Below are 14,878 nucleotides of genomic sequence, written 5' to 3' on the forward strand. Positions count from 1 at the left end.
ACACAATGCAAAAATAATAAAACTTACCTGCAACCACAGCACGTTTGTCAGACAGCTTTTTCTTTCACAAAAACGTGTTCTTGTCTGTATGCTGCTCAAACGGTGTCTAGAAAAACAACAGTGAATTGAGCGGTGCATCGCTCTGGGGTGACTAGTCCGGTGCGGTCCGGTTCTCTCAAGAATGAAACTTCATAAAAAACTTTTTTTGTTGCGGGCGGTGACTGGTGCTGAGAGTGGAGCGCCGCAGCAGTGGTGACACGGGGTTTTGGCTCTTTAACGGTTGTCATGACGAAGTGAGATGTTGAGAAGAAATCTAATTAATTTCAGCCCAGTCCGTAGCCAAAGCCTTTTATTGCAATAGAAGGCTCTGTCTGTAGCCTAGTCCTACTCCCCTCCAACAAGTATTATTACAAACAAACAACATATTAAATAATAATTTACTACAAAAAATATACAGTGTCTTTTGTGCCTATTTATTTCACCCTGGCTGGCACATGTTCCCTCTTACAGTAGCTTTATATGCTTACAATTTGTATAATGAGACTCAAATAAACCGAAGAGATGAAGGCTATTGTTCAGCTGCCCGGGCCGGGGAGATGAAGCCTTAATGAGCTGTTTAGCTGGGCTAAATATAATTCAAATTACAATGCATCAAATTTCTCGTGAGATTAGTATTAATAGTGCATGGTCCTTTTTAAATAAACCTAATAAATAAATAAAATAAACGTATTACTTTTTCGAACAATCAATGGACATATGGAGACGAATGAGCGGGAGGACCGCTGTCAATCAAGGGTCAGCGCTATCAGGGATCCTTGGGACATACACTATTGAAGTTGACATGTGAAAGGGTAAGGGTTATGTTATGGGTTAAGGTTAGGGTATGGGTTAAGGTTAGGGTTGGGGTTTAGGGTAGTGATCGCACTGCCAGTCAATCAAGTAGGCCAGAGCGCGCAGCGAGCCGATTATGACGTGTCCTGGGCTCCTTCTACGCAACAATGTAAATAACGGTGTAATTGCCGTTTTCAACACAGTGGCTCATTTGCAAAAGTTTCACTTGCTCTTGCAACATCTGATTTTACAGACTGCGACAATTACTGTAGCCTATGATTGCAAGACTCCGGTAAGTAGAAGGCTACTTATATCTGTGATAAAATGCCTGGTTTTAGTCAATAGGCCTATTTGTTTAAAAGTAGGCTAATTTGAAATCAATAAATAAATCTCACTTGCCCCCCCCCCCCCCCCCCCCTCAGTCATGCATAGGAGAAGCGCGAGGCTAGTAACCGGAGGGTACTATAACCAGTCCTCCGATGATGAGTCTTCCTCCTGCATCTCCTACAGGGAGAGCCCCGTCAGGTGATTATGTGTATGAGTGCATCTTGCGTGTGATCTTTTTTGTATTGAACGGTAGTGTTAGAACAGTGTTAAAACTATGTGTGTCCCTCTCAGGGTTTTCAATAAGAAGAGAACTGGGGGACATAAGGATTCTTCCCGATCCAGTCAGGCCAGCAGCACTGTCAGTGCCACCAACTTCACCAATGAGCGAAACATCAATGCTGATGACATTGGTACTGCAGACATCACTTCCCGTCCTAGCTAGTTGGTGTTCACGTTGCCAACCTCTATTAGCCCCTTGTGTCGACTAGTCGCCTGGTCTGAGATCTGTTTGTTCTGTCCTTCCAACTCCTGTGGTCATTGTCACGCCATGGCAATGGCCATAGGAGTTGGCAAGACAACATAAACAGATCTGCGACCAGGCCTACCCTCTAACCCCATTGCTTGGATTAGACATTTGTGTCAGTCTGAAATAATTGGATATGTATACACAATATACTGGTATATGTCTAAAATACTCAACCTCCCTTATCTCCCTCTCTCTGCCTCTCCCCTCTCCCTCCCTATGTCAGATTTGGCTCCGACATTGAGGGTCACCCAGAGAAGGCAGACCTTCCTGTCTCCTTCTAGTGTGGCCCCCAGTGTGGCCCTGGAGCCCAGCCTGAGCTTCTCAAGCATGAGCTACAGCTCTGGCTACTGCTCTGAAGAGCCACAAAGGCCTAGGACATGCTCCAGCAGGAGCTTCTCTAGTGGAATTGGCACAAGGACCGATGCTATTTTCAGTGAGTGCAATGTGTATGTGTTTGTGTACGAGAGACAACATTAGAGACAGCTGGTCTCTATACTCGTAGTTTGTTAGCATTAGCTGAGCGTTAGCTTTTCTCTCTGCTTGTGCCTTGTTTGTTAGCATTAGTATTAGCTTTGGCCCTATTTGTTTCCCCCTGTAGCCCGTTCATGGTTGCCTTCCTGGTTGCCTTCCTGGTTTGCCATCCTGCTCTTCCTCCTCCCCTTTCTTCTGACCTTCGGTGAGTGCTACATCACATGTTTACACATCTAAATGTCCTCCTAATCAACTAGATGTCCTCTGTGTAACTAGTACTACAATGTCTTCCCAGCAGTATTCCTGTTTTCGACTGCATTCCCCACCATGAACCTTAATCCGATGACCCGACCGACTCAACCTGACCCTCGACCTGATCTGACTCAAAAGACTACGGTAGGACCTGTTTTTCATCTGTCTAATACTGTACTTAGCCCTACTGTTTGTCTCATGTCTATTATCTATGCATTGATTGGGTGAATGTTGCATTGAAGTTATGAGCCTGATTGTCCAATAAGGACTTGTTGAATCTCTTTCTACAGCATGGAACTCCTATCATGAATTCAGCTTTCGAAATGCAAATGGATACTATATTGGTGAGAGAGAGAGGGAGAGAGAGAGAGAAAGTGAGAGAAGGGGGGGGGGGGGGAAATAGGTACCGAAAATAGGTTGGGGTCAATTCTATTTTAATTCCATCACTTCAGGGAAGTACACTAAAATTCCAATTCCTAGTCTCTTATGCTTTTCAATTCTGAACATTTTTCATTTAAATTGGAGTTTGGTTCACTTTCTCAATTGACTAGAATTTAAATGGAATTGACCTCAATCATGATGGACATGTTGCATGTGTGTGTGTGTGTCTTGCAGGGAGAGATTGAAATGATGAAACAGAAAGAAAACCAGCAACAGGACATTTCCGAGGTGAGACACGTCAATCTAACCCTTTAAATAGACATACCTTCAAAGTTTAAAAACACTGCCCAATGTTGTGTTTCGTCCAATATTCTTTAATTTAGGTGTCAATAATTGCCTCTCAGGAAGGAATGAAGACAATTGAATTGAGTTTGTCTTCCCCTATAGATGTTACAAAGAATGACTAAGGACCTGAAGGGTGTGAAGACCGAGATTGACGACATGAGAGTGAGGGTGGACAGGTGAGTGTGTGCCAGTCCTGAAGCTCAGTGCCTTGCCCCTAGCCCCTAACCCCTAGCCCCTAGCTCCTACTCCTGAAAGTTATGTTGTTTTCTGTTCTACAAGACAAACCTCTCCCAAAATGGAAAATAAAGTTGTATTGTATTGTCTCTAGTGTGGACTTTGAGAGTGTGAGCTTTGATCGTCACCTGGATCAGGAAGCTACAGAGTTCAGCAAGCAGGTGGCTGATCTACAAGAACACCTACTCTTTACTAGAGGAAGAGTTAGGGCCCTGGAGGACGTCAGCGACACGGTAACACACACGCACGCACGCACGCACGCACGCACGCACGCACGCACACACACACACACACACACACACACACACACACACACACACCCTTTATTTCATAATATATGTGATCTCTCTGTTTCTGTAGCTGCAGCATCAGGTGACCTCTATAAAGAACCAGCCTCCTCCCACTCTGACACCAACCAACACATACCTGACCCCTGAGTTCATAGAGGCCATGGGCAAATGGCTCAGAGATAGATTGGCCCAGGTACAGTGGCTTCCGAAAGTATTCACCCCCCTTGGCAATTTTCCTATTTTGTTGCCTTACAACCTGGAATTAAAATAGATTTTGGGGGGGGTTGTATAATTTGATTTACACATCATGCCTACCACTTTGAAGAAGCAAAATATTTATTTATTGTGAAACAGACAAGAAATGCCACAAAAAAACAGAACTTCAGCGTGCATAACTATTCACCCCCCCCCAAGGTCAATACTTTGTAGAGCCACCTTTAGCAGCAATTACAACTGCAAGTCTCTTGGGGTATGTCTCTATAAGCTTGGCACATCTAGCCCGCTGGGAATTTTGCTCATTCTTCAAGGCAAAACTGCTCCGGCTCCTTCAAGTTGGATGGGTTCCGCTGGTGTACAGCAATATTTAACTCATACCACAGATTCTCAAATGGATTGAGGTCTGGGCTTTGACTTGGCCATTCCAAAATATTTAAATGTTTCCCCTTAAACCACTCAAGTGTTGCTTTAGCAGTATAATTAGGGTCATTGTCTTGCTGGAAGGTGAATCTCCATCCCAGTCTCAAATCTCTGGAAGACTGAAACAGGTTTTCCTCAATAATTTCCCTGTATTTTGCACCATCCATCATTCCTTCAATTCTGACCAGTTTCCCAGTCATTGCATATTAAAAACATCCACACAGCATGATGCTGCCACCAGCATGCTTCACTGTGGGGATGATGTTCTCGAGGGTGATGAGAGGTGTTGGGTTTGCGCCAGACATAAGAGTTTTCCTTGATGGCCAAAAAGCTACATTTTTGTCTAATCTGACCAAACTTCCATAAGTTTGAGGAGTCTCCCACATGCCTTTTGGCGAACACCAAACGTGTTTGCTTATTTTTTTCTTTAAGCAATGGCTTTTTTCTGGCCACTCTTCCGTAAAGCCCAGCTCTGTGAAGTGTGCGGCTTAAATTGGGCCAATGGACAGATTCTCCAATCTCTGCTGTGGAGCTTTGCAGCTCCTTCAGGGTTATCTTTGGTCTCTTTGTTTCCTCTCCTCTCTGATTAATGCCCTCCTTGCCTGGTCCATGAGTTTTGGTGGGCGGCCCTCTCTTGGCAGGTTTGTTGTAGTGCCATATTCTTTCCATTTTGTTGTAATCAATTTAATGGTGCTCTGTGGGATGTTGAAAGTTTTGGATATGTTTTTATAACCCAACCCTGAAATGTACTTCTCCACTACTTCGTCCCTGACCTGTTTGGCGAGCTCCTTGGTCTTCATGGTGCCGCTTGGCGGTGTTGCAGACTCTGGGGCCTTTCGGAACAGGTGTATATATACTGGGATCATGTGACACTTTGATTGCACACAGGTGGACTTTATTTAACTAATTATGTGACTTCTGAAGGTAATTGGTTGTACCATATCATATTTAGTGGCTTCATAGCAAAGGGTGTGAATACATATGCACAAACCACTTTTCCATTTTTTTTATTTTGTATTTTTTGAAATAAGTTTTTTTTTCTCATTTCACTTAACCAATTTGGACTATTTTGTGTATTTCCATTACATGAAATCCAAATAAAAATCCATTTAAATTACAGGTTGTAATGCAACAAAATAGGAAAAGCGCCATGGGGGATGAATACTTTTGCAAGGCAATGGAGATGTTTAATTTTTTGGATATTTTGTATTATTTGCCCCAAAAATGAACATGAAATGTGATATAATTGTGTGTAAATGTATGTTTGTGTGTGTCAGGATGAGAGACAGGATGTGAAACAGGTGGTGAAAGACTGCAGTCGTCCACTGGCTGACAAAATGCCCAACTTTGCACTCGAGTCCCAAGGTTTGTGACTGATCACTTTTTTGGGGAGGCACATTTTAAAAACATACATATATATATATTTCACCTTTATTTAACCAGGTAAGCTAGTTGAGAACAAGTTTTAATGTACAACTGTGACCTGGCCAAAGCAGGTCACAGTTGCAACCCATGTTACACATGGAATAAACAAGCGTACGTACTGTCAAGACCGGGTTACAAACTCGGGTCTCCGGTGTGAGAAACAGTCACTTAGCAAACTGAGCCACTAATAGTCGGCAGAACCCAGAAGATGAGGCAGACACAGCAGTACTTGAGACTGTTTTAATAAAGTAAAAAGGAAAGCTCTTCAGGCAAAAATATAAATCCACAACATCAAAAGTAATTTTAAGAGAAAAGGGTAAAAAGCAAAATGGGGGCATCTAGTGACCAAAACCGGAACAATCCTGGCCAAATCCTGACACGTACAGTCAATAACACAATAGAAAAAAAGGAAGTCTGTATACAGTGTGTGCAAATGACATAAAATAAATCTGTTCCCAAGTATTCCCACGCATAATAGAGAGACACGTGATCGTATACCAATGTAAGCAAGGTTTGAAGTGATCATGTTTTTGTCAAATATTATATCTGTTTGGAATTATTTTATGTTCCAGCCCTTCGATCATCCGCTCACAAAAGAATCTGCCCACGGCTAAATCTAGTTCATGATCCCTGGTATAGACTATATTATTGAATATGCTCAGAGCTCACTGCGTGTGTGTCTGTGTGTGTGTGTAGGTGCCAGCATTGTAACCAGTCGTTGCTCTGAGACATATAAGACCAGTTCGGCCCGAGTGAGTTTCCTGGGGATTCCCCTGTGGTCTCCATCAGAGAGCCCCCGGACTGTAATTCAGGTAAGTACCTCTCTCTCTCTCTCTCTCTCTCTCACTCATCTACTCACACTTTCTCACCCTCCGTCTGTCTCTCTCCTTCCTTTGTAAACTGTAATGTAATGTGACCATGATTGAATGCACTTTAAAGATCACTGTCAGCCTGACACGCCTCTGTCTTGCTTCCCCCCTACTCTTCCCTTTCTCTCCTCTCCAAAGGGCCAGCTGGTGCAGCCTGGTAAGTGTTGGCCTTTCCGCGGGGCCCAGGGCTCCATGACTGTGGCTCTGTCTCACCCTGTCCACGTCACCCACGTTACCATGGAGCACATCTCCACCGCCGTCTCTCCCACCGGACACATAGACAGCGCTCCTAAGGACTTTGCCGTCTACGTGAGTCACCTCTGACCCCTGTATATTTGATCATAACCACACAGGAATGTTTTTGGAGTGTTATGCTGAGTACCTTTAATTAACGTCTCTCTCTCTCTCTCTCTCTCTCTCTCTCTCTCTCTCGCTCTGTGTCTGTAGGGCATAACTACTGACAGTGAAGAGGGAACCCTGCTCGGGACTTTCATGTTTAACCAAGCTGGGGATCCTATCCAGACATTTAAACTGCCTGTGAGTCAGACACTAACAAAGACATATTAGAGATACACATGGTAGAGACCCACTGGGCACACACTGGTTGAATCAACATTGTTTAAACGTCATTTCAATAAAATGATGTTGAACCAAAGTGGAATAGACGTTGACTTGACATCTGTGCCCTGTGGGGATACACATGGTAGAGATACAGATAACATGATTCCAGACATTGACACAGATTATTTCTATTTCATTTGGCTTTAAGCAGTTTAACTTTTGGGGTGATTGTTTGTGCAACAGGCGGGCTGATATAATCATTTTGACGCTTTTATTATAACAGTGGACTTCTCTCTCTCAGAACCCTAACCGTGTCTATCGTTATGTGGAGCTCCGTATCATCAGCAACTGGGGTCACCAGGACTACACATGTGTGTATCGCTTCCGGGTTCACGGCAAGATGCCTTCTGTGTGAGACAGATCCGCTGTCCACCCCAACCCCAGTGTGTGTGTCATCCAACCCAATAATATCTTATTTTCCATACTGGAGCGTATATTTTGCCTCTAGCAAATATGTAAATCTAAATAAAAATCTCTTTTTGGTCGATTCTGGGGTGATTTAATGCGTACAAACTCACATATATATATATATATATATATAGTATTGACACACACGATAAGATGCACAATAAGATGCATTGATGCTCCATATCCACCAGGGGTCATTGATGATTAGGCAAAGACTCCCAGAGTGTCAAGCACCGCAACTATAGGCTTCTAACTATGTTGAAGAGTCACTAAATGAATGTGGGAGGAAATGTATTTCTTGGTCCATTGTCTTGTCCTGGTGATCACACATAGGTAGGCTACTGTGCAGTAACAGCATGGGATTGTGTTATTGGATTTGCCATTTGTTTGATGTTATTGAACTTCTATTTGTTCCATTTTGCAGGTGTGTGTGTGTGTGTGTGTGTGTGGTATCTGTGTCAGGTGGAGTTTTAGAATGCTTACAGTAACTACATGGAGGGAGATGGCCAATATAATGTAGCTATTGTACACAGCGGTGTGTTTGTTAGTGTGTATGTCTATTTGTGATGGCCTAGAGAGGTTAGAAAAACCAATGCTGGGAATGGATGGGTGTGTCCTTGCAGTGATGGGAACCAGAGCGGATGTGAAAGGGATGTGTCAAGTCGAGAGAGAAAATCTCATGAGAGTGTGAATCGCAGCTGTAAGAGACAGGATTGTGCAGATTATTCTGCCTCATATATGATAAGCATGTGCATCTAAATTCATGTTTAATTCACCTCTATCCTTATATGCAGATAACTGCCAAGATATTGTAAAACACCAACATAAAGTGTCTTAACAGGGCGTTGGGCAACCATGAGCTGCCAGAACAGCTTTAATTATCCTTGCCATAGACCCTAACCCGGACGACACTGAGCCAATTGTGAGCCGCCCTATGGGACTCGCAATTACGGCCGGTTGTGATACAGCCTGGAATCAAACCAGGGTCTGTAGTGATGCCTCTAGCACTGAGATGTAGTGCCTTAGACCGCCCGAGTGGGCAACTGGGCAACATTTTTATACATGATAAGCATGATGGGATGTTAATCACTTAAATAACTCAGGAACCACACCTGTGTGGAAGCACCTGCTTTCAATATCCTCCTGAGACATACGTGTTTGGAGTGGGGGGGGAAAATTACCAAGAACTTTTCAAAATATTGTTATTTATCTTTTATTGTAAATGCTAAATTGTCTTCTGTAGTTGTCATTAGGACATAAATAGGAACATTACAGTCAATGGGTAGGTAAAATGTCATGCCCTGACCTTAGAGATCCTTTTATTTCTCTATTTGGTTAGGTCAGGGTGTGACTAGGGTGGGCAGTCTAGTTTTTCGTTTCTAGGTTGGCCTGGTATGGTTCTCAATCAGAGGCAGCTGTCTATCATTGACTCTGATTGGGGATCATATTTAGGCAGTCTTTTTCCACCTGTTGTGTGTGGGATCTTGTTTTTGTATTGTAGCCTTTTTGCACTACAAAGCTGCACGTTCGTTTTGTTACTCTTTATTGTTTTGTTGCTGGTTCACATTAATAAACATGAACGCCTTCCACGCGGCACCATGGTCCAATCCTTCCAACAAGTAATCATCGTTACATAAAAAACATAGTTGCGCCATCCAGGTGTCCACTACAGAGGACATTTCTTTATAAGCTCTTATTTAATGTGCAAAAGTATTACAGTCCTGACAACTCACTTGACTATTCCTGAGATATTCACTTACTAGAAACAATTTTAATATCAAACTCACAAATCTGAATTCCATAAAATAAGCTAATTTTGACTAAAGCCTTTTTTTTTTAAAGAACCAGTAAGGTAAAGTTGTCAAGGTCACACCCCAACACGTGATATAATTTATAAGCCCAGAATGTCCTCTCAAAGTGACAACAGGACTTAATAGGGTGGCTTGTATGACCTCAGAGATAAGGACCAAGAACTGATGTCCACTAGAGGACAACATGAATTGCTGGGTCTCAGAAGGCTATAGTTTGTATCCCTCATTTACTCAAGTGTTTCCTTTATTTTGGCAGTTACCTGCATATCCTTACATATTGGGCACAGTAGTTGAATGCACTATTGCTATTCTGGATATTTCTGTTGATATTGTATCTCTATACAAACCTGCAAAGTCAGTTGAATACAAAATACTCTATTTGGTGTGTTGGCTATTTGTTTGTGTTTGCTTATTCATGTGTGTGAGGCAGAGAGACTGGTGTTTTGGGTGTGGTGTGTGTGACAGAGGCTTCACACGTCCACCCTGTGTGTTTGGATGTGTGTGTGTGTGTGTGTGTGTGTGTGTGTGTGTGTGTGTGTGTGTGTGTGTGTGTGTGTGTGTGTGTTTGAGTGTACTTGACTATGAGTGTCAGTAAATGGACTTCTCCCTCCATCTGAGTTGGTTTTATCTTAGAAGGAAATATATTACAATTCATACATATCAGATTCAACATCAATGCAGGTAGAGAGCAGAGACCTGAGTCACCGGGCAAAAACAGTCCCGTCATACACAGAGATCCACTCCATCAGAGTTTAGAATACAGGGATACAGTGCTTTTTATCTTTTACATTTTGTTGTGTTACAAAGTGGGCTTAACATTTATTTAATTGTCATTTGTTAATGATCTACACAGTCTAATTTTAAATTGGAAGAAAAATTATAACTTTTTCAAAGCAAATTATGGAAAACAAAAACCAAAATATATTAGATAAGTATTCAACCCCCTGAATCACCTTTGCCGCAGTTACAGCTGTGAGTATTTCTGGGTAAGTCTATATCACGATCGTCATACCGATGAGACCATGGCGCAGCGTGAGATGAATACATTCTTCTTTAATTAACGAAGAACACTTAAACAAAACGACCATGACGCTATAACCGTGAGTGCTGACATGCAACTACACATAGACAATAACCCACAAAACTAAAATGGCAACCTAAATAGGATCCCCAATCAGAGACAACGATTGGGAACCAATTCAGGCCACCATAGACCTACATATACCTAGACATACTAAAACCCCATAGATATACAAAAACCCTAGACAAGTTAAAAACGCTAGACAAGACAAAAACACAACCAACCACCCTCGTCACACCCTGACCTAACCAAAATAATCAAGAAAACAAAGATAACTAAGGTCAGGGAGTGACCGTGTAAGAGTTTTGTACACCTGGATTGTACAATATTTGCCTATTATTCTATTTAAAATACTTCAAGCTCTGTCAAGTTCCGTGTTGATCATTGCTAGACAGCCATTTTCAAGTCTTGCCATAGATTTTCAAGTTGATTTAAGTCAAAGCTGTAACTAAGTCACTCAGGAACATTCAATGTTGTCTTGGTAAGCAACTCCGGTGTATATTTGGCCTTGTGTTTTAGGTTATTGTCCTGCTGAAAGGTGAATTTGTCTCCCTGTGTCTGTTGGAATTTTGACGGAACCAAGTTTTCCTCTAGGATTTTGCCTGTACTTAGCTCTATTCCGTTTCTTTTTATCTAAAAAATAGTTATTGCCGATGACAAGCATTCTCATAACATGATGCAGCCACCACCATGCTTGAAACTACGGAGAGTGGTACTCAGTAATGTGTTGTGTTGTAGTTGCCCCAAACATAGGAATTTGTATTTAGACAAAACTTAAATGTATTTGCCACATTTTTTGCAGTATTACTTTAGTGCCTTGTTGCAAACAGGGTGCATGTCTTGGAATATTTGGAATATATTCACTCTGTCATTTAGGTTAGTATTGGTTAGTATTGTGTAGTATATTCACTCTGTCATTTAGGTTAGTATTGTGGAGTAACTACAAGGTTATTGATCGATTCTCAATTTTCTCCTATCACAGCCATTAAGCTCTTTAACTGTTTTAAAGTCACCATTGGCCTCATAGTGAAATCCCTGAGCGGTTTGCTTCCTCTCCGGCTACTGAGTTGGGAAGGAAGCCTGTATCTTTATAGTGACTGGCTATATTGATACACCATCCAAAGTGTAATTAATATCTTCACCATGCTCAAAGGGATATTCAGTGTGCTTTTTTAAAATCCATCTACCAATAGGTGCCCTTCTTTGCAAGCCATTGGAAAACCTCCCTGGTCTTTGTGGTTGAACCTGTCCTTTAAATTCATTGCTCGACTGAGGGACCTTACATATAAATTGTATGTGTGGGGTACAGAGATGGGGTAGTCATAAAAAAACATGTTAAACACTATTATTGAGGGCCTCCCGGGTGGCGCAGTGGTTAAGGGCGCTGTACTGCAGCGTCAGCTGTGCCACCAGAGACTCTGGGTTACACATCTTTCGTAACCGGCCGCGACCGGGAGGTCGGTGGGGCGACTCACAATTGGCCTAGTGTCGTCCGGGTTAGGGAGGGGTTGGCCGGTAGGGATATCTTTGTCTCATCGCGCACCAGCGACTCTTGTGGCAGGCCGGGCGCAGTGCGCGCTAACCAAGGTTGCCAGGTGCACGGTGTTTCCCCCGACACATTGGTGCGGCTGGTTTCCGGGTTGGATGCGCGCTTGGTTGGATTGTGTTTGACATTATGGGGTATTGTTTGTAAATCACTGACACAAAATACCAATGTAATCCATTTTATATGCTGGCTGTCACACAACAAAAGATTGAAGAAGTCAAGGGGTGTGAACACTTTCTGAAGGCACTGTACATCATTATACTACCATCAAGGCCCAAAATATAAGTGCATTTTTATCATCTCATAACACTTTTGCTGGATCAAGATTAGTGAGATTCGTGACAGTGACATAAGTGCTTTTCAACACTATGACTGATATCTTAGCTGTGAATGAGGGGGAAGTGTTAAGATGAGACCACACAGAGCAGTCACTTCCTCTTCACTCATCACAGAAGTGACAAAGGCAGATGATAAATGCTAAACAAATTAGGATACATGAAATTTCCATGTGGTGGTGTTAGTTTATTATACTGTAATGTAGTGTACAGGGAGGTATGACACTGCCTTGGGTACCATAGAGTTTCAGAGTTCTCACACCCCCTGACCTCCCACTATCCTTTCATAGTAAGCGAGAGTAGCATCACGTGATCGGCTTCTAGGCCATATACACAAGACCAGAAACAGAGTGAAATGCCATGAAGAAAGATTTAGAGAGAGATAATATAACAGAAGGCTGGCGCTATTAGAGCAGCTACCATTACATAGATGTGTCAAGAGATGGTCTGGGTAGTGGGCGTGGGCTATGTGAGACCTCTTCAGCGAATGTAATCTATTATTATACCAGGGGGTTTTTTTGTTGTTCTCCAAATCTAGAGTAGTCACAAGCTCCTGTCCTCTCACTCACCTTTCTCACACCTTTTCCATGCAATGTGAGAGAGAGAGAAAGAGGGGAAATTAATGTGTGAGATGGGTGGGTGGGGGAGCGAGTCCTGTTGGTGACAGAGAAAAAGAAGATGTGGACCATGAGAAAGTACACCCAGCCCCTGACTGAAACCACAGCCACCAACCAACCACAGATACACACAACAGTTTGTAACCAGCAGCCTACTGCTGACGGCAACTCCCTCTGACCATCTCCAGCCATCTCTGGCCCCCCTGGGAATAAACCATGGCCAGGACACTGCAATCACCACCTCCTTCCCGGACACCAACCCTCTTTAAGGAATACCTAGGATAGGATAAAGTAATCTCCATCTATTAAAGTATTGTTCCACTCATAAGGTCCAATTTGTAAGTCGCTTCTGGATCTCAATGACATCTCCATCTCCGCATGTTCATTTGTTGGATATGTTTTATTGATTAATGTGTGGTAATGTGTGATTAGTGAGGCAAATTTGGACTCCTTGTTGCTATCAGCGATGGGCGCCTTTTTCATTAGATCATTTCCTCCTGTGGTTGCCCCATGCTGGGAAAATGTGCAAGTGAGAAAACGCCTATTGTTTCTCCTCTATTCTGTATCGGACGATTTTGTTTACAGAATTTGGATGTCTTTACTGTTTTACTGTTTGTATGTCTTCAAGGGTGTGTCCTGAATGGTGTAGCCTGTGTGACTATATGCTGTGTGGGACTGTTCACGTTTGTGAGTGTGTGCACTGTATGCATGCACATGTGTATGTGATTTTGCCTGTTTGCATTGGACTTTGCCTGCTTGCAGATGCACAATAACGTGTGGTATGTGTGTGTATGTATTCATGTGTTTGTGTCTCTGGGAGAGCTTAAGGCCATCTCTGGTTGATGTGTTAAAACCACAATAGTCAGTGACATTGGGCTGGGCCCAGCACTCTCTTCTCTGGCCCCACTCGTTTATTAGATACAGACAAATTGTTTTGCGTCATATCTTTTTGCTTGTTAAGTTTTAATATAATCTTAATTATAAGTATCTATTTTCAATCAATAATTCATACAATTCATGAGTTGACAATATTTTTTAAATACACATTGCAAATTAGAAGGCACACCTTTAAAAAATACTTCAATTTGTTGGTCAATAAATACTGCTAATAAAAAAGTCCTGTAATTTTTGATAAAGTTTTGCTTGTATGCCGTCTATTTAATGGTACTCATTTAGAGCAGGTTTTTTAAATTAGAGGTGGTAGCCACCAGAGAGTGGAGTGGGAGGATGCCAGAGTACTGGCATGGTTTGGTGGGTCGTCATCATGAGCTTCCATTTGAGTGGACCTGACTGCTGCAGGACCCATTATCAGTGGAGGAGTCGGGATGGCTTCTCCTGGCGTACTCAAAGCTGTCATCGTCTCCTTCTTTGCCACTCTTGTTCTCTGGGCGTGCTGTCAGACTATCATGGAAGACTGGCTGTTGCACTGTGGTTCATGTTCTCTCCTCTCTTCACCCTCTCTGTTAACTTGTCCCCTTCTTCCTCACCTCTCTACTCCCTTGTCCTTCTTCCTCACCTCTCTCCGTCCTTGTCCCCTTCTTCCTCACCCTCTCCACTTTGTCCCCTTCTTCCTCACCTCTCTCCGCCCCTTGTCCCCTTCTTCCTCACCTCTCTCCTCGCTCCCCTTGTCCTCCTCCTCCTCACCGCTCTGCTGCTCTGCTGCTCAGCTTGTTAGGGAGGGAGGGATCTAGGGGTCATCGGGCTTGTCTGCTGGCTGAGTTAGTTGTTGAGCTTGAGGTTCTGCTCCCTTCCACCATTCTTTGCTCTGTTGCTGTAGGCTTGTGGACAGTTGAAGTAGGTGTGCCCATCACCATTGCAAAGTGTTCACTTGCTTTCATTCGTGCACTCTCTGGACTTTTGGCTGAATTCACT

At 42.9% G+C, this 14,878-nt stretch overlaps 1 protein-coding gene across 2 annotated transcripts; it reads left to right on the forward strand.

Annotated features, from left to right (window-relative positions):
• The first annotated feature begins 876 nt into the window (after positions 1 to 876).
• On the forward strand, positions 877 to 7,693 carry LOC135566494 (SUN domain-containing protein 2-like). 2 transcript variants are annotated; one of them, XM_065014191.1, is made up of 15 exons: positions 877 to 1,123; positions 1,254 to 1,356; positions 1,450 to 1,568; positions 1,908 to 2,117; positions 2,283 to 2,360; positions 2,451 to 2,551; positions 3,023 to 3,076; positions 3,236 to 3,309; positions 3,462 to 3,600; positions 3,728 to 3,850; positions 5,571 to 5,658; positions 6,415 to 6,530; positions 6,726 to 6,896; positions 7,035 to 7,124; positions 7,450 to 7,693. In XM_065014191.1, exons 2-15 carry the CDS (start codon positions 1,256 to 1,258, stop codon positions 7,561 to 7,563), a joined length of 1,578 nt encoding a protein of 525 aa, XP_064870263.1. In that variant the 5' UTR covers positions 877 to 1,123; positions 1,254 to 1,255; the 3' UTR covers positions 7,564 to 7,693. The 2 variants fall into 2 exon arrangements, with proteins under 2 accessions (XP_064870263.1, XP_064870264.1); XM_065014192.1 differs by having other exon boundaries at positions 2,454 to 2,551.
• The last annotated feature ends 7,185 nt before the right edge of the window (positions 7,694 to 14,878 follow it).

The sequence above is a fragment of the Oncorhynchus nerka genome, unplaced genomic scaffold (genome assembly GCF_034236695.1).
Source record: "Oncorhynchus nerka isolate Pitt River unplaced genomic scaffold, Oner_Uvic_2.0 unplaced_scaffold_4703, whole genome shotgun sequence".
Classification (NCBI taxonomy): Eukaryota; Metazoa; Chordata; class Actinopteri; order Salmoniformes; family Salmonidae; genus Oncorhynchus; species Oncorhynchus nerka.

What these genes read in the sequence shown, in the direction of transcription:
- LOC135566494 (XM_065014191.1), top strand. Translation starts at nt 1,256, where the DNA reads ATGCATAGGAGAAGCGCGAGGCTAGTAACCGGAGGGTACTATAACCAG. An exon ending in CCCCTTTCTTCTGACCTTCG is followed by an intron (nt 2,361 to 2,450) that starts GTGAGTGCTACA and finishes ATGTCTTCCCAG; the next exon opens with CAGTATTCCTGTTTTCGACT. An exon ending in ATCTGACTCAAAAGACTACG is followed by an intron (nt 2,552 to 3,022) that starts GTAGGACCTGTT and finishes TGTGTCTTGCAG; the next exon opens with GGAGAGATTGAAATGATGAA.